Source organism: Rhopalosiphum maidis, chromosome 2 (assembly GCF_003676215.2).
Source record: "Rhopalosiphum maidis isolate BTI-1 chromosome 2, ASM367621v3, whole genome shotgun sequence".
NCBI classification, from domain to species: domain Eukaryota; kingdom Metazoa; phylum Arthropoda; class Insecta; order Hemiptera; family Aphididae; genus Rhopalosiphum; species Rhopalosiphum maidis.
Window position 1 is genome coordinate 43,779,121 of NC_040878.1, and position 26,037 is coordinate 43,805,157.

Consider the following 26,037-nt stretch of genomic DNA (forward strand, 5'->3'; position numbering starts at 1 on the left):
TAATGTACACAATTTTATAACATCAAGCATAAATATTATGCCACCAATGGAAGTAAAAATCATAATATAATATTACACTTTTTTGAATAGGTTAAATATCCACATCATTTTTAATGAATTGCATAAATTATAATATGCTTAGGACAGCGTCGAAACATTAAGTATGACGGTCTGGGTATAAATTTAAAAATTATACTCTTTATGTATCAAGTTGTACTAAACACATTTATTGTAATAACATAAATGTTAGGTACTATATAATGTAGGTTGCGTGAAAAGTTATTTTACTGTTTGATACTTTCTATAATTACTAACTATCGTAAAAATATAATATTTACTCAAGCGTTCAACAATATTTTTTTTACTAAGGGATTTTAACTTATAACTGTAGGTTTTTTGTAATGGGTCAAAAAAATGAGTATTGATAAGTAAATTAATATTAGTTTGTGTCAATTTTCGAAGTATTAAATCGCGTGTATCAGGTAAACACTTAAGAAAATGCAGAATTTATTATTTCTGTGACGGTTTATCGAATAGGAGTAACAACTAAGTAATGTCTATTTAACGCCGCGTTATTTTTGTAGGCACTAAGTAACTAGCTAAATACGAGTAGATGCATTGTTACGGATGCATAATAGTATATTATTATTATTGATAATTTTGGAACATTAAAATTCATTTAATTTCGAAATGTTTAGCATTAATAATTAATATGATCAAGTCTTTATTTTTTGAAATCGCAAAACATTAAAAAAAAAATCCATAATATTCTTTCCATATATAATTTTTAGTTTAATAAAGTAGGATAATTAAAACAATGAATTATGCCATAATTGTGTAGATGTTTTTTTGCGGAATCTCATTAATTTTATATCAGAATAGATTTTCAAAACACATTTTTATGTTAAGCCCATAATTTGCTGAATTGTCTATACACAAAGAAATATAAACCGTACAGGTAACAGGTCAGATGCTATTATATTGCTATCCAGAATTGAATTTATTTGAATTTGCGTTTACCAATATATAATATTGAATTTCTAAAAAAAATGAAAAGAGACGAAAATTGATGTTCACGAGTAAATAATAGTGTATAGTTGCCCATCTGGACGTTTACCGTTCTCCATTTACCTGATGTTCAGCTGTCAGTAGGCTGCGATGGGAAGACTGACGAAAACACCTCTTTTAACGTCATGAAGTGTTTCATTGTGTTTAATTTATAAATGATTGGTTCAAAATATTAAAAATAAAGCATGTAGTTAGGTATATTAAATTTGAAATTTAAATAAGTTATAATAAATATCGAGCCTTTGATAAATAATAACATTATTACAATGCATTATAACAATATTCTAGTACAGTATTTCTCAACTTATGGGTCGCGAAATTTTTTTCATGGGTCGCGACTGGCTACACTTACTCATAAATATTTATATAAAAGAAAGATAAATTTATGAGCAATTTTATTATTAAAAAATTGTATTAAATAATATTATGTAAGTAGGCAAAGGTTGTAAAACTTTTCAAAATTTAATTTTAAATTTTAGATTTTAGCTTCCACGTGACCATGTTAAGGTACGGTTTCCCTGCAGCGTCAAAGAGTGGAACAACACAGCGTCATGACGCCGCATCATCTAAACGCTTACTATGACCGGTAGTAGGCGCTAGACTTGGCGTCTGGACGCTGCAGGTAAACCGTACCTTTAGAGTTCATATTATAGTATCGATGTAAAAGATTTGTTTATCATGGATTTTTTATATGACAATTAATATTATAGTCGTATAGCTGATTAGTGATTAATGAGCAATATTGTTATCTTATTATGACATTATACATAACTCTTTTGATATTGTTAATATTTAACATTAGGTAGGATTATGTATATACTTATTAGTTATTAGATTAACTATATTAATGTATAGTAAATTGATACTGAATAGGAGGTACTTCAGATAAAGTCGATATAAACTTGATTTTTATTTCTTATAGGAAGGTTGAATATTTATCAATTTCTTATAATATATATATAAATGAAAAACGTGTTAAATGTTTAGCATGTTATATAATATGTTCACGCAGACACTACAAAATATTTTAGTTGAATAACTTTATACTGAAATGGGGTTTTTGGGAAATGAAAATGGTACCAAATTGCATATTATTTAATATTTTCAGACAAACGTCAAATGTACTTTTTGGTACGCCCATGCGCAATACAATTTTTGTTTTTAATGGCAACATAATTTTTTTTCTACAGATTTGGATAGAGTATTTTTTAATTACATTTTATGTGAAAAGTTTTCCAAATCTGTAAAAATAAAGTTGTATTGCGCGTGAGCGTATACCAAAAGGGTTCAACATTTGAAATTTATCTGAAAATATGTATTTTGGTATTTCCTTTCATTATCCAAAAACCTCTTTCAATACAAGGTCATCCAATCGCATAAACAGTAAGTTATAGTGGCACCTCTCACCGTGAATATATTGTATAAACGTATAATGTACATTATACTACGTTAATTTGAGAGTTAAGTGTTCACTATGAAAAGATAAAACTTCACAACTAAAGTAGGTTTAAAAAAAGTATTAAGTATATAGAATTTAATTTACAACATAAATAAACATAAAGATACGTTATTGTTTCCTATTGTTGGCTGTTAAAATTGTTTGGTTATGTTATTTATTTTAAAAGAATAATGATATAACCCATAATCATTATTATATAGTGTTTTTATAGTTATTAGTAATTATTAATTGCTTATTATATAATATTAGTTTTTGTAATCATAATAAAGAATTAATTGCCAGACTAATTAAATGTGTGATTACGTGATTATCGCGACTACGTGTGTTTAGCCCATATGGCCGTATATGTCGATAAGATATATTAAAATATAATTTTATTTTTTTAAGTTCGTTATTTTACGTTTGAGAAATATGCAAAAACGGCTCTTAAAAGGGAAAAATATTACACGGACCGAATCTACACGTGCATTTTATATACGTTAGTTCGATTTTAAAACACTTTAAACGGGTAATTATTTCCAAAGGAAACGCAAAAAATGCAAAGCGACAAATTATAACATGTGTACTGTAGTGTACATTGTGTAATGGTTTTCTAATTAGGAATACAAAAGAGTTCAAGGATGAGCTCTGTCTCAAAATATAATATTATGTATCGATTGTCAGGCAAATAGTAGAGTATTGTTCAATACTAAGGAATCCGTCGCAAACTCGCAAATATAGGTTTAATCGAATCATTTGAACGTGTTCAGAGAAGATTCTTACGTTATATTGGGTACACACGACAGTGTATTACTGGTGACCTTTCTCCTTCTTTGTCCACGCCCCTAAAATCAATTCAAGAGAGTCTCCACTTGGAATGTCTGGATTCTAGACACCGACTTAATGATATTTATTTCATGTCCAAACTTTTAACTGGAACAATATCTTGTCCAGAACTATTAGAACTAGTACATTTTCGTGTTCCTCGCAGGCCTCCATAGATGTCTCGTCCCTGTCCTGCCTTCTCTATAAAAACTCACCGAACATCGTATGGATAATAAGTAATAACCCAATAAACCGTATCTCGCGTGAATGTAATAATTTAATTAATATTAAATATTCCATATATTCAATGTAAAGAAATTAGCATAAGCCCACAATATATTATACCTGTATTTAATTTTTAATTATTTTTACTATTGATGTCAATACCTAATTAAGTCTAATTCATGTTTTTTTTTCTACGTTTATACTATACTTGTTTGTTATATTGCATAAACTGCGATTGAGCCTTACAGTTTACACGTGCGTTTAAACAAATAAACAAAGACCATTTTTTTAAAATTTTAAATGGTTATAAAGCGATATTTTTATTGTTTTTATACTCCAATGTCTTCAATGTAATCATTAAAAAAATATGTGCACACTAGCGATTCGTTGAATAATATATTTGTTAAAAATATCTATTCGATTTACTATTGTATACATACTTTAGTCTAGACAAGACCATGTTTGATGGTAATACAAAAAATGACTAATATAAGTATATTTGTATATTAATAATCAATATGTGATAATGGAATAAATCAGAAAAATACAAGAAAAGATGTACAATGAATCATCAAGAATGAAAATTTCTATTAAATATTTTTATACTGTCATAATAAATATTTTTCATTATTTTATATATCTTATTCGATAACAAATTAATATCAGTTGTGACATTTTAAAAATAATGACTGAAAGGACTAACCTAACATTGTATGTAATACGTCTATACTACATTATTATCTATATTATATTATAACCTAATATTTATAGACTATAAGGAATGAGTAAGCAAAAATAAAAATGATGAAATTCGATAAAAAAAAATCTATTATGTAAAGCCGAGGACAACAAAAAATTATATATTTATGGAATAGATAATTTTCTTTTTTTATTACTTGTTTTGTATACAAATATTGATTAAAAAGCTGTTATGCATAAATAAATAATGTATGACGAATGATATATGTATATCATACATTTATTGAATGAAAATAATTATTGATATAAAGGTTAAAAGTTAAGTAGAAGACTAAGACAATTTTTTCTTCTGTATGTATGTTCTTTTTTTTTCATATTTTATGAAATGTAAATATAGCATTGCTATGGGCGAATAATTATTTAAAAACATCTCGCAGCTATAAATGGAATACATAGGTACTGCGTTATTTATGTATTAAAAAAAAATACTCTACATAGTTACATAAAAATAATTATTTGTTATATAATATTGAAAGGCGTACCTCCTATAAATATTGTACGGATAGCTAAAAATACATCGACGTGTACTCCACATTATTATAGTATACCTACAATAAATACTTTAATACTTTAATGTACTACATAAAACTACTTCTTATACTTTTCTTGGTCACATAAATTTTCGTGTACACAATTAACGCTGCAGTTATCCGAAGAATGGGACGCACCCTAGAGGCCTATAAAACTAATTGAGGATACGTTAAAGTTTCATAATGTGTCATTACTTTTAATCGAGATACAATCGTTCCATTTTATTGCAACGTATGCGGAAGACATTTTCTACTGTTTGAAACCGTTTTTAAACAAAATATCATTTACTGACTAGTTATTGTGTAAACATGATTATCATTTATATTTTTAATAAATCAAAATAGGTTCATAATTATATATATTGCATTCATTTAATGATATCGACATTATATGAAAATAAAGGTTTTGAGATCCTTGACTTCATGTACGTTTTATAATATTGTTATTACAATTTATATTATAAAAACGTAAATATCTTCCCCGAGTTTTTGCCCTACTCAATAGATAGTGAATAAATTAATTTTATATTAGAACTGTATGACCACTTAAAGTTTGACGCCATTTTTTAAGCATTAAGGAAACTTCACTTTAGGAGCGATCATGAAAATAAAATAAAAATTAGAACATAAGTAGTTTACAGTAAATATTTACTATTTAGTACTTATTTATAAATATTATTTATTATAAACGTTATTATTTGGTATACCTACGAGAATTATTGTTGCATTGCAATCGTCATCGCCGGAACACATTAATATACTAATCGGTTTTTAAGTTTACGATTTTTATATTGCGCTGTAGCCGCAATTAATTTCTAATGCGATTTTAAATAGTCGGATAATAGGTTACTCATAACTTATAATATTATTCACTTATACCAGTTATACCTATGTAACACCAATGTTTTTAATGTTTTTAATTGTAATGATAAAAATATTTTATTTTTAATTTGTACGTTTCGTACTTTGTTTAAAGCCGGGGGCCGGGTCTATACACAGCGTATTCCACCGAATTCAAAATGCATTATTTTGTATAGGAGAAACTATACACGACGGATATTGTCGTTGAAAAACGCCGTCGATCTTGTGTTTTAGGGGATGAACTCCGAAATAGTAAAAACGATAACTCCTAATTGTACATGGTTTTACAATTTACAATTTACTATTTGCTATGTCGGTGACGGAAAATGCCACGAAATATGTGGAATACGAAATGTGACGGAAAACGCTGTACATAACCCTGGCCTTATGGCTTATAGTTAAATTAAATTTATTTTTTCCACTCTTTGTTTCATTCTTCTCATTCTCGTAAAATGTAACATTTCATCTAATTTGGTTTAATTGGCTATTAATAGATAATTAATTTAATTGGCCCTATCAACATTCAACATGGAGTTGTAATTTTTTTTTCCTGTCACGATGAGAATATAAGTTACAGTTACAAAAAAATCAAATTATTGGATATTGATTATTCTTTCACGAAAACATTTCAAAATTGAGTGTTTCTATACTACATTAATTAAAAAAACCGTTATTTGTCGTTATTTGTTTATTAAATCATACAGAATAAATACCTCTATTGGCTCTATTATTAGTATTATTATACATTTCTTTAAAAATATATATATGTTTATATTTATAGTTTACTGAATTTTATTACTCCATTTACCTTATTTTATATTGCACAAGATAATACACGCAAACCTATAATTATCAAACGGACAAGTTTTTAGGATTTTAATTTATTGAAAACTCGTTTTGTATTGAACAATTGTTGCTAAGTATAATATTGTAAAATATATTTTCGAAAAATGGCAGGTACCTATTATTATTTTAATTTCAGCAATATCATGTTTTTTTAAATGTATTCAATCGTGTATATTATAATTTATAAATAATAATGATTAACGCTGAAAAAAAATCGTGTTTAATTGTATAATATTTTTTTAATTAAACACAGTTCTAAGATTGTAATGTACCTATATATATATATATAATGTTATTATGTATAAGACTATTATTTATTCGAACGCAGGAATATTAATTATTATATGTATTATAAGTTATAAATACAAGTATATTTCTTTTTAAAGGCTAAGATACTACCCTAGCATGCGATAAAACTGTTTTGTTAATTTGATACATTATAAAACGTATTTTTCATCACACATTTATCTTTGTATAAATTTGATTTTATACTGTATAAATTAGTTAAACAGATGTTATATTTAAATATAATTTCTATACAATACATATAGTTACAGTAGAAAAAAACGTTAATTATATGTATAAGTATATAACATATGTTTTTGGGTTTTATTGTTAGGATCTCAGGGTTATAAATCGTATTTTTGAGAAAACAAAAACACTATCCATCTAAACTATTGAGATAGTTCCCAATCCAGTACCGGCTGTACCTAAACAAGTAACATTCTCGTTAGACCTCCCTGTAGAAATGTGAGAATTATTGTTAAGGGTTAACGCTGTTCTCGTTGCTTGTTATTATTTATATACACAAATGATAATATAACATTTAATTGCTACTAAAAAATTAATAGATCTTTTTTTTTTAAATAAGCGATCACATAAGTTAAATATTATGGGTTTTTTTTAAATATTTTAGTTTGAACATTGTTTTATGTTATAATGATAAACTACTTTATAATTTCATGTTTAAGTTAAAGTTTTAACGAATTTATAAAATATAATACGTAGGTTCAAAATAATTAATAAACAATAAAATAAAAATAAACATTAGGTACTCAAAAGTATTTCTAAACATATATGTCAAAATCAAATGATAATTATTTATTATATATATATCTATTATATATTATAAGTAACAATTAGAAACTAAAAAGACGCATTTTCAATCCAATAAATTCTTTGTTTGTCTAGAAATCTGAAAAGATAATTTATAAATACCTATTAAGAGTATAAATCAATTCATTTATTTATAAATGATAATAATAATAATGAGTTCTCAGTTATAATTATAATTTTAGATTCTGATCGGAGCTATGAATGTATTGATTTTACAATAATATGTTTTTTTCTGTCTGTAAACATTTTCGGGGGCGTAAAAATACCTAGATTCTTATAAATGGAAGGTCGTTATTGGTAGAAAAATAGATCTAGTCTGGAGAGCAAATAAAACAATTTTTAAACATAAGTTATATAATCGGAGAAAATAAAAAAAATATATAAATAAGGAAAAAGGAAACTTTTACGCAAATCCAATTTTAACCATATAAATTTTGTTTATTGATGTAATTCAAAAAAAAGATAAGCGCAGGTACTTGAATTTTTCACCAAATGTTTAAATTATACATTTTTATTCGTGATATAACATTTTCAACATTTTTTACTTTTTTTGAGCTATTTATAGGCATGAAAATTTTTAATTTCTTTCTCTATGAATTTTGATAAATACTGTTCACAGGGCTAAGACTCTTAAAAATGTTAATACGAGATTCCTTATAAGTTATTTTTTTATGTATACATAAATATCTAAGAAAAATAAATATAATTTTTTTTTATTATATGCATATTAACTATGATTAATAAATTAATATTAATTAATTACATAAATTGTTAACTATTGTTAATATTGTATGGTTAGAGTTCATACAAACTTTACTTTTTATATTTAAGCTTTGAAACTTATATACAAGATCCCTAATAACTCATAAATAGTATATACTTAACCACAAAATCTAATAAAATATATATAAAGGCAATTACTTTTCATAGACATTTCAAGTTCAAATTTGGAGGAAATTATTTATTTAAAGATAAATAACGATGTTAATTATTTTGTTATAATTAAAACCATTATTTCTGGGAATTCAAAACTTCTACGTCTATTATACTATTTTTATTTTTCTATATGCAAAACATTTTTTAATTATATCTATTGTTATCCATTTAAACTATGAATCTATTTATAATATTTTACGGTATTTTCAGAAACATATTATAAAATGTTAATAAGATTTATAAGTTGATAAAATATGGTATAAATGTAATATTTTTGGAAAAATTGTATCAACTAACTGTAATACTAAAATGACTTTTATAGCTATGCGTATATTAAAATACATATCACGAAATATAATATACTTAGTGATAAAGGGTGGAAAATAAACAAGCTATTGTAAGACCAATCCATACTGAATCACAAATACATAATGTGTTATAATTTTTCATAACAACTTATAAGTTTATAAATATGAAATTATGAACTTTGAAAATACTCCTGGTGTATGATTTATAATAACTAATAAACATATGTCATTATTGCCATTTAAAATAAACATGTTCATCAAGTACATTAAACTATAATTATAAAAATAGTATACGCAATAGACAATGTTTTATGCAGGTTAAATTATAATAACTGCTTGAATTATAGAAATTACAAATGTATAAATAATATTATGATCTTTACAGCAATATATTATACGAGGTTTAAAATGATTATTATTTTTTTGTTTTAAACTTTTATATGGTGTATTTAATTTCAACATGTTCTAATGGTTTTAAAATTTACAAAAAAGAAACTTATTAATAAATTAAATATGAGAACAAAAATGAATCAACAGAGTATTAGGTATTAAAGGCATTCTTTCAAATCGTATAATACATTAATATTGAAATACTCTTACTAGACGTATTTTAATTGACGTTACTACGTTAGGTAAGTTTTGCTTTGTCCAACACTAACTGAAGCAACATTTTTGTGTAATGCCTTTTATTATTATAGATAGGCAATTTAACAACTTAACTGCTACATGTGTTTAAAAACTATGTTATAATATTATATTATATCAAAATGTTTGTTTTTAAAAAAGTTATTTACACTAGAGATGCTACCATGTAGATTGTAGACATTCTACTAAATCTACTATACGTTTCTAATAAATACTCTATTAGAGAGGTTTACTGTAAACTGTGGACAAGCAGTCAATATTCGTGTAATTATTAATATAGAATATTCAGTTATATAACAAATTAATAACAATATCAAACTATGTATATTAAGTGGTTTATTATTTCAAAATTTAAAATCATCAAATAATTAAATTTTAAATATGATTAAAATTTAAAATTGGTATGTGATAAAAATTGTATACTATGAATTTTTAATAAGAATTTATAAGTTTTAAGTTTTTATAGTTTAATTTCTAAGAAATTTTTAAATAATGTTATTTAGTTGTTACAGTTACAACAGAGCTATTAACAAATATTATAATACGTCTATATTAGATTTAAAGCGGAGCGTGAATTTACTGGTTTTTTGATAATGTATTTGATTTTTGTGAGTGTATACACCATAAGAATTTGGAAAAACGGTTCGATTACCAACTTTAGTGGTAGTTTTGAAAAAAAATTAGATCTAGTTTATATTTTTAAATGATCAAAATTAAAAATTTCCTGTATTTTTCAAAATAATTTAGAAAAACAAAACAAAAACGTTATAAAGAAAAACTGGTGTTTTTACGCAAAACTAATAATTAATAGTATATTATTTTAAATATTTTGACAATTTTTAAGCTATTTGAGATATTTAAAATTTGAAATTTTTTATATTAAATATTTTTCAAATATACTACCTTTTTTTAATTAATTTAAATTAAATTAGTATCGCACACATTGTATTAAAAATATTTTGATTTTACTTTTTTGTTTCTTTACAGTTAATTTGGGGTGAAATAAATAAAAAATCTAATTCATAGTGTGTATAAATAAATTTATATTATTAGGTGTAACAACAGATTATATTATATTACTTATACTTCGAATACTAAAAAGTAATAAGTATTAATCATAGTTACATATTTTAGTCTTAATACTTATTAATAAATTAAAAAAAAAATTTAAACATACTAAGTTTACATGGATATACTTATTTTATTAAAATTAAAAGTAATAGCATGAAGTATATAAGAAAAAATTGTCATAAATTCATACAATTACATAACAGGTAATAACATATTATAAACATAACTTAGAGAGTTTACACAAGCATTCGTGGTTATGGAATATTTATAATATTATGTAAAGGCAATAATAATAAAGGATACGAGCGTACAAGAATTTGTAAGCTTGTAAAATGTCTTATTAATGACATCCATTATATATATTATATTTGGGCGTAATGCATACTTAAATAATTTCGTTCAAATATATCTTAATTGCTATTTACAACAACTAGTTTATGCCATAAAACATACATTTTTATCAAACAGTTTACAAACACTGAACAATGAACATGCATAATTTACCGTTGGCGACATAACTACTCTTAAGCTTAACATAATATCACGACTTCGATTTCTATGTATATATATTTAATTATTACTATTGTATATAATAATATAGTATACATGGGATCGTAATGGGTATTGTAACGTTTTACGCTCCCGTTCAACGCGAACGACATCCTACTACGACTTCTCACAATTAATACCGTATTATTGTAATATCTGCGCTGTAATACGTTTTCCGGTGCGGACTAGGATAAAGAATATTACATATTATTGTATACTTATAAAAGGATTCGATCGGACGCGTCGAGTGTTTATAATATTATAGTCAACTCTTCGTTACAACGTGTTTGCCGATTCTCGCAACAACAAAATAACTGACTATGTACAGAGATCCCTTCTTCTATTTAATATTAAATTAATAATTATATATTATTATGATGTGCACCGCCGTCGCCGCCGTATACCGGAACCGTTCCGCGGGTCTTCGTCACGTTCCCGTTTGTAGGTCACGGTGCGTCGAGCGATACCATCCCCGGAGTCGGCACTAGACTTTGCAGCGACAAGTATCTGGACCGGTCGGATACCTCGACGTTGGTGATGTGCTCGAAACAGCACGGTTGCGATATGTGCGACTTGTCCGGCAGCCGGCGGACCGGGGCCGGCCTGTGTTTCTGTTTCCGCGCGCTCTTCGATCGGTTTCCGGGACCGGACAGCCGGATGTTCTCCGGATCGGAAGTGAGCCGGTCGATGTGCGACCACAGCTGCTGGGCGGCTTCCGAACAGTCGAAGCTCAATCCGATCAACTGGGTGTGATCGGTCGACAAGCACATGGTGTGGAATCCTTGGCTGGAGACCTTGTACGAAGTCAAGTTGTCGATAGTGTCCCGCCACAGGGCGAAACACGTGCCGCGTTCCACGAGAAGTATCTGGATGCGTGGCTTGTCTCTGGACCTGGTCTCTCCGCTGTCGTACAGCACGACCGGGATCCCGGTGAACTTCAAGTCCCAGCTGCCTTCCGGAGACGAGTTGTGCACGTACAAGTTGGCCATCGATCCGCACACGTACACCTGTAACAATTATCGACGACATTATGATGTGTATATACAATAATATGTATTTTACAATTTTGGCTAATGGAGTGGCGTTTGAAGGCGACGATGGGTGGTAATATATATTTTTACAGAACTTCGGTTGTTTGCATGATATCGGAAAAGGTTTGGAATTTGGGAGAATGTGTCAATAACAATATTGAATATATTATTATCGTGATCGACAATTGCCGTAGTGTAAATTGTGTTGCCTATGTGGACCGCCGCATTTCAAATATAATAATTTAATATTTTTCTCCAGCGCTATTGTTAATTATTCGACATCGATCATATCATGAATGTGTAATAAATATACATATTCATATAAACTGGCATGTTAATGTGGTCATAAATCACTGTTACGTATTTACATTTTTGGTAATTGAACACATCGTTATAATAGTGATTTAGTGTAACCACGCCATTACTGCATTCTTACGAGCACATCACGATTCCTCTCTCTTCTTATGCATATTACTTAATTCTGTACAAATTATGTTTATTTGGATTTAATTAATGGATTATTTATTTAGGTTAATGAAACTACAGTTTTGAAGTATTGCGTTCATTTTAGTTTGTTAGTTATTACTTATTAGTTATTAGTAATAACTTATTACCTACTCTTCAAAAATATTGCATTATTATAAAACATACTCTTATTGATAATCGTGTACAATGAAATTGGATAGCTGGAGTAGTTATTTATTTGAACTATTATACTTTATTATTTATCTTATATCTATAAATACTCAAAGAATATTGTAAGAAACTAATTATATAATTATACAAGTATTTATATAATTATATATATTCTGTACATTAACACAATCAAACCTTTATAATATAATATTAATAGATTATAACTATTCGCTAAAATAATAGCTTAGGAATAATTTACAATTTTTATTATAATAAGACATTTATCACTTAACGGTATTATAGTGTCATTAGTCTTTACTTTGTTAATTAATGGCTAAAATAAAATGTCAGGATTAACAATGCCTTTGTGTAGTTCATTTTAATTCGTATACGGCTGCTCATAATAATTAATCGATTATAGTTTATACTCTATACTTTATATTTTAATGACAACTTTGTCTCGGTATTTTGTAATTAATCACATAATAGACCACATAGACACTTAATTATTATGATAGTTGACAATACATATAATTTAATGAGCAAAAGATGGTTGTAAAAATAATTAAACATTAATTTTCTAAAATATCATGTGAAAAATAGCAGTGCAACTCTGTAACTTTTCGTATCTATAGTCTTCCTACGCGACCTTACCAGTTACCACATGCGTCGTGCAATATGCTATCTGTTGTAGGCTTGTAACCGTATACTATAATTGTACTCGTGTAATAATATCAATTTTAGCAGATAATACCTATTATTTTATATTTTTATGGTGTTATTACGGGAAATAGTTCGATTAAACATAGTACACTAAGAATAACGATATGCACTTGAGTCATTATCCTTCGAAATTAATTCTTTAAACATTTGACACGTATAATCCTGGCGTATCAAGTTTTTCATCGAATAGTTAATATCAAACCTACATTGAATAAATTGCATAAAAAACTCAACATAACTATTACACGCTGTATTATATCCGATTATAATACTCGTACAATCTTGTTTGTTTCGATTTAAATACATATTTCTTAATATATTCACATAGAATAGTTTGATAAGAAGTCCAGTTAGAGTGCATACTGTATACATGTTTTATGAATATAAATTATTATAAGTTGAACTACAAAATCTTGTTTAACAACTAACAAGTTCGCATCGATATTATTTTTAAATGATTATTATGTACTATATAGTAAGACATGGGTAGAACATAAGTCATTTGTTAACATAAATTTTAATATCGACTAAAGATATAAGTTACTTATAATATAGACTTTAGTTTTACGATAAGCGACGACTACCATTTAAAAAATGATTTTTTTAATGGATTTATGACCGTCATTGTGATATAGTTTAATCAAAAATGCGTATTTGATTACATTAAGATGAATATTTAAGTGTGCTGATGTTAGTATATCATACAGACATCTGCCGTATTAAAGTCATATGTGATGTGAACATTTTTTTTTAAATTTAATTACTACTATAAGTTTTTAAAGTTGTAATAAATTATTAATTATGTGCCTTCCTATTTTTTTTCGGAAAAGGAAATAATTCAATAGTAGTAACTAGTAAGTATTAAATTCTTTTTTAATTGAAATTGATTAATAAAAATCGTTTTATTATCTTTAATATCAATATAAAATCTTACATAAAAAATCCTTTAACCCAACTGAAACTATTTTTCACCTTAACAGAGTATTGTCATATAATGTGTATTATATTAGGCTAGTAGATACCTGTGTTTTTAAGCCTTTATAGCAGGATTGCACTTGAAGTTGATCTTTATCAGAAAGTTCAGCACTCTCTACACTGCTTGCACTGCTGCTGCTGCTGCTGCTACTGCTGCTACTGCTACTACTGCTGCTACTGATTCCCAAATGTGAATCCATATTTTCCGAAAAATTACCACGGAGAGTCTGTTGTTGATCTTGTCTGTCCACGTTGATCAATGAACAAGCAGCGTAGCCCGACGAAATCGAACTTGGGGACACTGCAACGCCAGGTGGCATGTTTAGATCCTAGAAAAATACAAAATATTAGAAATAAACATTAAACGTACATTTAACAGTGTAATAAGTATTATAACGCTGCAATGTAGTAAGCGATAAGACATTTTTATATTTTATCTTCTAAACAGACAATAATAATAGTAACTATTATATTTGTATACTAAAAAATTACGCTTAGTAAATAGATAGTTATTAAGTTTTAGTCAATGTATCGTGTTAGGATCGTTTTTGTAATTGTCACAAAATCACTTGGTATTCAATGTACCTATTACGTTTTTGTATCAACACCTTTTTTTTACACTTCTATATTGCGATAATGATATCGGTCAAGACATTTAGAGACTATACATTTCCAACGTGCTTATATGATAAGTATACAAAAAATGAATTTTCAATTAGCGAGAAATGCAGTGAGAATAAAATATAGATATATGGAACAAATAAAAAAAACAAGTTCAATTAAGGCGGCTTCTCCTCTATCTCGCTCAAGCAAACTGGTCACAAACTCAAAAGAATGCAGTCATTCGAGTAAATAAAATTATAAACATTACAGCCAACCAAATGCACAGCGTTCAAATAATAACGGTATGATGATGTATTATATATGTTGGAACGGAATTATTATGATGAGAATCTAATGGGCATTTCATACAACATAAGTAACGGTGGTGATGAGCACCGCGACGTTAGATATTGCAATGTCATAGGTCATAATAATATGTCAAATATATTATAAATATTTTGTAATATGTGTGCGCGATGTGTGAACAACAACGAACACAATACACAAATGACAACGGTGTATCATAAATATTATGCAATTTTGTATAGGCTCATGGAAAATTTATTTAAATCGGAAAAATGTTATAGCCTATATATTATTATTTATTATGCAATTTACGATATACATACTTATTTTTATCAAATCTCAACCCACGACTAGAAGTCAACTGGTTAGTGGTCGATGATTAATTTCTAACGCATAACGGTAAGAATGTTTATATATATTTTTTTGAAATATTATGAAAAACAGTAACGGAATCACTTGCATGAGTTTATAATAAACCTGGTAGAAATAGTTCGCGAAAATTGGTCAATATAAGTTTTTAGTTTTTTTTTTTATCTAGCCTAACGAGGTAGAACCACATTTAGCCAAAAAATGTACCTAAATTATAGACGTCTGTGTAAATAACTCGTAGTCTATAATTTTATCGGTGACGTCGAAGAACGACGGGCGGCCGGAGGAACATCGTTAATTTAATATTCAATTATAAATACTGCAGCTGCAATAGAACATACCATATAATATTATATAGCATAAGTATTAAGTAGCGTACTGAAATCTACAGATTAGATGAGTGTTGTTAGAACTGATTTGGCGTGAAATTCGACGTACGAGCGTTATTTTATTAGACGTTACTCAAAATGTAGAGCGTCTCGAAGTGGACGACAACGACGATTGTATACGTGCGCGGATCACAATAACAGGAAATTCGGTAGCCTCTGTCTACACGTAGAAAATTTAGTGTGATTGTGCGTCATGTGTTTTTTCTAGACGTACGTAATAAACTACTATACGTGTTCCCGCTCGCCAAATCTATCAATTGCGCAGCGTGTAATAGGAAATAATATCGTTTCTTCTAGTGCGATAAACTCGATTTCAATACGACTATACCTATAACGCAAACTGATATCACAATAACGGTGGTCCGACGCAGGAAGCATGTTCGATCGCAGTTAACAAAAATATATTATTATAATATACGAAGCGCGTGCGTTTTGATAACACTACACATACAAAATAAGCAAATTTACAATTTATTTCCCGGGACAGGGTCGTACCTACTGTAGCACCGGTACTGCGTGATTATAATAATAAAAATACACGAATACTTTATACCAGGAGTCGCTAAACTGTGACTCGTAGGAAATTCGCGTGTAGGAAATTCCTGATTTCCTACATGAGAGTATATAGTAGCAAATATAAAAATTACATACATACGTGATGTGTAAATTCTATACGGTAAAACAAATATAATAACTATATACTGTATACACCATAATAATAATATACCCATTATATAATACTCATATAAATAAATAAACTAAGTATTGCCAGTATTGTTTATTTTTTTTTTTATTATTTATTTTTTTTTTTGTTTCAACAAATGTTTTGTTTTTACAAGGTTTTTAACAAATAAAGTTAAAGTTTTGGTTATTTTTAAAAAATGACTAATCTTAGGCAAACACAAAATACTTTAAACATTAAGAATAACCATTTAGGAACAAATTTTTTTTAAAAAAATACTTTATTAGCATATTAGTTTATATTTAAATTTTTTCAAAGGAGAGATGGAATTTTATTTAACAGTTAAGATGATGAAAAATAGTATTTTATATCATAACTGTAAATAGCTATTAAAATATAAAAATATTTATAACAACTTGACTTAATCCGGTGGCCAATTCTTACTTATGCAGTTATACAGGTCTACTTTTCTAAACTATTGACACATACTTATTATGGATAAAAAAAAATGTATTATTTTCGATTGAGACTACCAGAGTTAAAAATATAATTTTTGTATAATGATCTACTAACGTGAAAGAGAATAAAAGAATATAATATTTGTGCTCGAAGTGGGCAGGTAACCTCGAGTGAAAAAATTATTGTTTATATTTTGCAGCGCCATTGGTGGTAAGAGAAATCATGGTAAATACATTTTTCTACTGTTTAAACGTCGCCATCATACAAGTTGAAATAGTTTTTCTCTAGTAGTTCGTCGCGTTGATGTACCGCCGGACTACAGTTACGGTTTTGATGCACAAGTCACTTTTAAACAACACATATTAGGCGTATATTACAGTGTATACCAACTACGTTAATTTTATATCATAATAATACATCACCAATGAAATGTCCAATTATTCACTACATAACAGGCGCTAATGCACCTACGGTATACCAATAATTGCATAAATCGGTTGAATATTTGAATTCGTTTCAACGATAAAATGGCTTGACAGACGGTCCATCAACATTTCGACCTTTACATTATAATAACATGTGAACCAATTTCTGTGGTGAAATATATACTACAATAATGGTTTAATATACGTAAAAGCAATTCACATTAGGAGCGTGTTAAATATTAAATATGCCACGAACCGATTTGAACATACCATTCCAACGAAAGAATAATGATCGAGATAACGGCTATTATATATTATCGAGATAATTTATATACTAGAACAACAGTGCAATAGTATATCGTGTCGATATTTTTATTGACGTATCGCGATTTATTGAAATTACGTAAGTGCCTATACGAGTCATCGACATTCACGCGAAAAGTTAATTCCGACCACAAATTCAATAATAGTGTTAGTGTAAAATATTAATTATTGGCACGTGTGAATTGGATTCGATTTCGATGCGTTTATTTACTGCAGGGCATCTCACCAGCGCGCCCAGGATGTGATGCTCGGGAGATGTAACCTCGAACGTCTAATTAAATTTGGTGATATTATTGTTAAAAACGAAAAAATAAAATAAATAAATAAAAACAACAAACGAGACGAGTACAATCATTACGAACTTGACCACCAATTAACGGGTTTTGCGTTTATTTACGAAGCGCTACGGTGCGTAGCAGTACGTTGTCACGTGCGGCCAACCAAAAACTAGGCCGATTCCTGCTAATTTTTATATCGTAGTTGTATAAATCATTTATGGCCGACGACTATGATAATTATTATCATTATGATATAATTTCGAAAACAGTCGGACAGGTTTCGGTTCGATAATTGTTACTCGTATTATATATGCGTTGCAACCACCGCAGGCGCGTTTACCGTTTTTATTATTATTATTATTATTCCCTCGACGTCCTAAAATAATAATAAAAATGTTCGTCGAATTTTCTTTTCCTGACGACGGACGGACGCGTTGAGACAATAAAACTGCAGCGTATAATAAATATTATCATGTTGTAAATAAAGCAAATAATAATAATAAAACGTTCACAGCGATAATATGTTCCGAGAATCTGTGACCGATATTATTTTACTATTATTTTATGATAGTCGAGTGCTCGTGTGTGTGTGTGTGTGTGTGTGTGAGAGAGAGAGAGTGTATAATATTATTAAATTGTACCCATACGTTGCAGTCGATCCCGTTTCGCGGAACGATCGATTTAGACAAGATGCATTTTCAATTCGGTACGCAAAAAACGTCGTCTCACGTGGACCGTATACCAACGCGCCTCCCAATAGATACATTGTACATTTATAATAACAATGCGCGGTGCTGTACCTATTTATAGGCACTATAATGCGATATTAACTACCTACATATATGTAATAATTGACCGTACGGCAAAAAAACTCGTCGAGCCGTGGAAAGTACGCGAAAAAAAAACCGTGTGTACGTGACCAATGGGAGACGACAATGTAATATTGTCGGTGCGTATATTACTTTATAGTGAGTACCTACGACACATCGTTCATTGGATAGTACCGACTCTACCTACATATGTCACATGTGTGTCACTCGGACAAGACGACGGCGCTGGAAATAAATAAAAGAAACGAAAGAAAAATCTCCCGTTGTCAGGTGCACCGGTCATAATATTAATAATAATATAATATATTTTATTGTACTGAAAATAGAGTAGAAGTATACCTGCACCGATCGTCTGTCCGTTGGCGTCGGTTTTTTTTTTTTATTACATTTCATTCGTTTCTTCGGTCTTTTATCGTACACGTCTAAACTGCAATTTATACAATATAATAGGCACTTATTGCCACTGCTGGTGAAGTAAGGTTTTTAACGATGTATTATTTGTCGCGTTCCCAGAGATATAAAACACGATAACGTGTACCAGAATATTAGGAACGCACAACTACAACTGATAATCCTTCAATAGTGGCGTCGGAAACATTATTAAACATAAGTGTAAAGCATTTCAAATTCTATGTTCGAAAAGCGTTGGTAAGAATTTTCGATTGAGCGCATAAAGGACAATAACGTGCGAGAGCCAGTGTATGGGACATAAGTATTTAAATAAAACTGTCGTATGACATATCACTATGCATTAATATGGATTAATGGCTAATGTGTATATGTGGGCGGTGTGTCGTGTGCAAAAACAACGTTAAAATATTTATTATATCAAGTATAAGACGTTCTTTCTATGCAAAAATGTAGTAAATAAAGTTTTTAATTTTATTTGAAATTCATTTACTTGTATTTGTAAAGCAATAAAGGCCCAATATTGATAAAAAGTATTAAATAGTTGTCTTCCACAGGGAAACTCTATACATTAATATTTTTAATGACGTTAGAAAGTTACGCATTAAACTACAAAAGTGAGATTATAAAATTAATCGTTTTCATTTTAATTTGATTAAAAGTCAATAAACTATAAATTATTATTCTTTTTATCATTTATAATGTATTCCAATTTCCAGAAAACTAAAATTAAATTGTTTCTTGGTAAATAGATTATTCTAATGGTTTTTGATAACAATACTTATATATTTTAAGTTGTGAATTAAAAATAACTATCAAAACAACTTTAAATAACTTTGTACTCAGTACTTGCCACTTGGTTTATTGTATTGCACTATTGCTATTTAAGTTATAAAGTTTCAAATTATATATAATTTAAATTACAACAAATTATTAAACTATTAATAATAGTTGCTCAATTTGACAATAGCAAAAATTTCATATAAACAAGTTCTAATTAATATTTTTTAATTCTTTTCTCCTGGTTTCTAAAAATGTATTACCATTTACCAGACTCCTAATTTATATATTCATAAGAATTTTCAAGTTATCAACAACTGGACATTTTTATTATTGGTCAAAAAACTAAATTTCTCTTGTCACATATTATATGCCAAATGGTGTCTTATTTCAATGAAAATATTGCATACTTACTTCTTGCCATCTCATATCTGTGTCTTATACTAAATGCACTTGAATTTTAATGTTCAACAAATAAATTGTATTGTACACAATATCATGCGTTATTGCATCGTTCACCGGACACAGGATTCCGAGATATGGTTGTACTTTCAGAAATTATTTTTAGTATCTTTTTGGAAAATGATTTCTAATTGACAAGATCAACACATCGATTCATGAATTACAAATTAGCCCTTAGGTAAGGTAATTCTCGGTGTGTAATATTTATTACTTATCAGAAACCTGGTATAGCAGAATAAATCAGAAAAAATAGAGAGCTATGAGGACGCGATCGTCGTCCACTGAACCCAAAGTTATTTTGTATTAGATATTTAGCTCTCAGCTAAAACATTCGTACAACACGCATGCCAACTAAGTATGGTTAGGTAGGTAGGTAGGTAGGTTGTAAGGCTTTAAAAATGTATCGGCTAACAACCGCCGGGCAGACGACTGGTTCGAAACGAAACGTATCCCACGTAATACGTTCGAAATAAAAAACAGTCGAAACAGGTTTTCGCGGAGTTCATGGACCAAGGCCGGGATGTGTTTTTTCTTTCAAAAACCGATTTTTGGCTCTTGTCGTGTCCACTGGATCACAGAGAACACGAAGTTTAAATCAATTGTAGCTAAAAGCCTAAAACCGGATGATGAACGTTATTATATTATTATTATGTATATAAACATATTGGAAAAGGCGTTTAAATAATATACAAGGTAAAAATCAATGGATTAAAAATAGGTGTGCAGAATTGATTTAGTTTTTTTTTTTTTTATTGTCTTATTGTACACATAGATATTTAGCATACACAAATAGAAGGGTTTTTTTCTCATACGCATCTATAACTACAGTAGTCAAATATAATGTTTTTCAAGGTAATATTCGAACCAAAACGATTCCTCCAGTACTTTATTATTGAGAAATATGTTCCACCGAATTTTGTTATTTGCATCATTAATAATAATGGTATTCAATTATTATTATGAATCCATAAGACATTAAACAGCCCAAGGGCAGAGGAAGACAGTCGCGATATTATATTGTTTCGCTACAGCGTATAAAAATATAAAATAGCTATAACGTCGTAAATGTTGCACCTAAAATTATAATCCGTGAGAAAACAATTGTTCTCTCTCAGATAATAATAGACATTTTGGTTTTGTGTGTACGAGTACAGACACATTTTTTTGTGACTAGAATCATTATTCGTAATTATTGTGGGTACGAGAAATCTTATTATACAGTATTAAGCGCTATAACTATTATACGCTAAGTATGGGCGCGTAATATATGATCAGACTTTTTTCGACACAAGTGTATATAACTATTTAAGTACTTACAATATTGTTGATATTAGTATTAAGTTAAGCTGGAGTTTATTCTGGTGTAAATAACAAAACCGCGTGTTTAATGTTTATTCCAAAATAAACTTCGTTTACTAGTCATTTGCAACTAAAGTGACTAGACGATTTCTTTGAGATTCGTTTTCTCTTTATTTATACCCGACATACAGACCACTGGGTTGTGAATAATTATAAATCGTCTACAATTATTGACTCGTAAATGATAAGAACGAAAACCAGGAGCGAGTGCGACCACACAAAAACCGACGGCGCATCGGTATGTGTAGAAGATTCGACGAAGATGACTTACGGGAAAAGGTGCGGTAGCCGTGAATTACAGTCGGTTCGATTACGCAATGACACCTATCTATATTATACTGCGTGTCTGCGTGGATCACGTCATTATTGCGTACTTTATAATAAAATAATTATATAGACGAACCAGTCAACGGAAACACGGTCGTTTGTCGGTGACTTACCACCCTGAATTGGCAGAGTTCAAAATCGCCTATTCGGTACAACTACATTAGAAAATGATTGGTTATTGTAAAGAAACAATATTTAACACCAAATTTAAGACTTGTGATTTTAGTCTTGTACAGCCCTTAAAATTTATTTATTTACGTCGTGCGGACTGCTCAAGTAGAGCTTAATTAATACGCGCTCAACGAGTCAGGTGTATAGGTATTGTATGTCGACCTACAAGTATCTAAATCAATATAGGGGGAGGGGGCTAACTAATTATATTACGAGTAATGATTTACTTATTTTACGATACGTGAGCGTGTACGGCGGAGGAGAGACAATACACCAGCCGCAACAAGTAGCAACACCACCGAATTTTGATACCGACATATATTATATTGTATACACATATACAATTATAGTCGAACAATAATAATATTGTTCGGTGGCGGCGGTAAGTAACTAAAAGTTAAGACACATAGTAATAATAATAATAAAGTGATAGAAAAAAAAGAAATTGATGAGTTCGGTGAACCCCGTCGTCTGATGGTTGTTTTAATCAAGAATGCGCCCCTCCAGGACACCCGGGTATCTACTTATGTATGTATAAATAGTTATGGATATCTATATGTCTACCAATATATATATATATATATATATAATAAGGTATGAGGTCATCACCTTTTCCATTATTATTATTTTTCTGGTTTATTTCTCGACGTGTGTACGTATATATTATATATTTAATACTATGAAGGTATTAATATAGGTACCCGACAAGTACGCATTGTCTCTTTTGCAGCCACCCGAAATGTTCAAACCGGTCGCAGGCGCGCGTGGTGTACATAATATATAATATTTATGAAAAGGGCAGGGCACCTCTAATTCTGTGGAATTTCGACACGGTTGCTGTGTACAGCGGAAACGCGTGTGTATAATAATATTGTGCGTCTATAAATGGGTAGCTTATAAGTTATAGTGATGGGCGATGGCACTGTGTATGACGTACTACTGCTGCGTAATATTTTATTATCATAATTTTTTTTTTTTTTTTTTTAATAATGACAAATCATTATTACTGTTTACTGCCCACCTGGGCTGACACTCATTCAATTATGCAAAATCCCCGCGGGACGTACGCTAAAGTCGAAAGATTTGTGCTTTCTGCGACAATAATAATAATATAGAGTTTGATGTACCAATATTTAAACTTTACACCGAAATTCTGAGTTTTTAGGTTAAAGTATATTATTTATTATTATTATTTTTTCTATCATATAAATTCAACGACTTGTCCATTCTTAATACAATAAGCCGAAAAGATTTATATTTTGATTTGACAGGCATGTGGACTTATGTGAAGATCATCTAAAGACGAAATTCGAATAGGCTCAAATCTACGTTTCGATTAACAATACAATATAACACGACAAATGATTATTATTTTATTTTTTTACAGATATCACACTATATGGGTACTGACGAGTAAAAATAGTTTTTATTTATAATGTACCTTATTTACAACAACCGTTTGCAAAGAAACTTGTTATCGTTACATGAACAATTAAATAGATCTAGTTCGTCTTCGTTATACTCAAATGGTCAAATATATTATTTTGAACTGTTGGTCGCTGTCGATTAGATAGATGATTCACACCCAAATTGCACAGCATAGATATTTATAACGATTCGCAACGCTCTTTATGATTATAAATATATATAGATATAGAGTAAAGACTCACTAAAACACAACGCGTCACGATGACACCATAATTATCCAATACGCAATAGTGTACATTAACGATATTTGTTTTATGAAAATCGATTTTTCATCAGGTACGCCCAATTATAGCCTAGGTATATATAATATTGAAATATATAAGAAACGTCTAAAATGTAATGGTTCATTATATTTGCTTATTGTTGTGCTTTGCCTTGAAAAATGCCGAAAGACGATTGAAACGTCTATCACATTGACAACCTTAACTAGATAATATTTATTATTTAATAAACGATCGAATAAATTTCCAGTAAAACAGAAACTAATTTTAGTTTTAATTGGTAAAGTATTACTCATTTCATACTGTTAAAAAGGTCACTTTATTTTCTAACTTTTTAATAGTTGAATATTTAATTTTTGATAGCATTAAACTGTAATTTACTTAGACCTTTGAATAACTTGTTTAAAACGAAATCGTTTTTCTACGTTCTAAACACATATTCTTAAGTATTAAAATGTGAATGTATGTATTAATGTATGAATATATGTATTTTTATACATATATGTTTTGTAAATATTAATTATTTAAATATCCAATACACTCATCTTGCTGTAAAATGATTAAATAAATAATAAGTACTTTATTTTTTTTTATTTAAAAATAATTTTTATGAGAAATAGTATAATTGTTATTTGTTAGTAGTTATAATAAAGTTAAGGATAATAATTTTTATAGTTATTGATAATCAATGTAATATTATATACGATTAATATTAATGTATAAAAACAGTACTTATAAACACTACTCATTTAATAATTTAACTCATAATCCTTTTATGGAATAGTATAATTAAACGAATGGGTTTTAAAAGCTGTTAGAAAGTAAAAGTAATATAAATTTCAATAATTATTATATCGAACAATTAAATTAATTTGTCAAAATAATATTAATTATTTTATTATTACATTTTGAGTTGGTAATAAAATGTATTACTTAACAATATTTTTAAAAGTATTAAAAATATTTATAACTTTTAATTTCTCAGATTATGTTGATAACTAATTGTTCATATTATACTCATACATCCAAACATTTAGTATTGTTGAAACTACTTAACAACAATTTTTATTAATTGGTGTAGTACATTTAATAGATATTAAAGTAATATCGTGTTAATTATCTGTGTATATTTACGAAAACAATAATTATAAATTTAATATATATAAAGTATTTTTAGCTTTATAATTAATCATTAGTCGATTGAATGTGATGATTCTTTTTAATGTAATGGTTATTATTAAGGTATTAATAATAATATAATTGATATTTAAGTTGATATTTTCAAACACTCAAGAGTCGTAAAATATTATTGATTCCAAAAATTGTTTTATTCATATTTTAAAAATATTATTTTCTCATACGAATAATATTATAATATGATTATAATAAATTTTGGAAATCCTTGAGTATATTTTGTCATCATTTTTCCCAAAAATATATAATATACTACAGTTACCACTGAATTACTGTAGTCTGCTGTCAACAATTGTCAAGCAAATCAGCAAACAGTGGTCTGAATTTTCTGCGTAGTAAATAGTAATACAAAATACAATACATTACATTATAATTACAAATTTTCGAAACGAGAATATGGGACGTGTTGGATAGACTATG

At 28.5% G+C, this 26,037-nt stretch overlaps 1 protein-coding gene across 1 annotated transcript in view; it reads right to left on the reverse strand.

Moving 5' to 3' along the window:
- Positions 1–10,785: 10,785 nt before the first annotated feature.
- Positions 10,786–26,037, reverse strand: part of LOC113551798 — a 33,385-nt gene continuing 18,133 nt past the window's right edge. Inside the window, exons 2-3 of the mRNA XM_026954287.1 lie at positions 14,590–14,871; positions 10,786–12,184 (exon numbers count right to left, since the gene is read on the reverse strand). Coding sequence (XP_026810088.1) covers positions 11,624–12,184; positions 14,590–14,862 — 834 coding nt within the window. The 5' untranslated portion in view covers positions 14,863–14,871 and the 3' untranslated portion in view covers positions 10,786–11,623. The remainder of the gene's footprint in view (positions 12,185–14,589; positions 14,872–26,037) is intronic.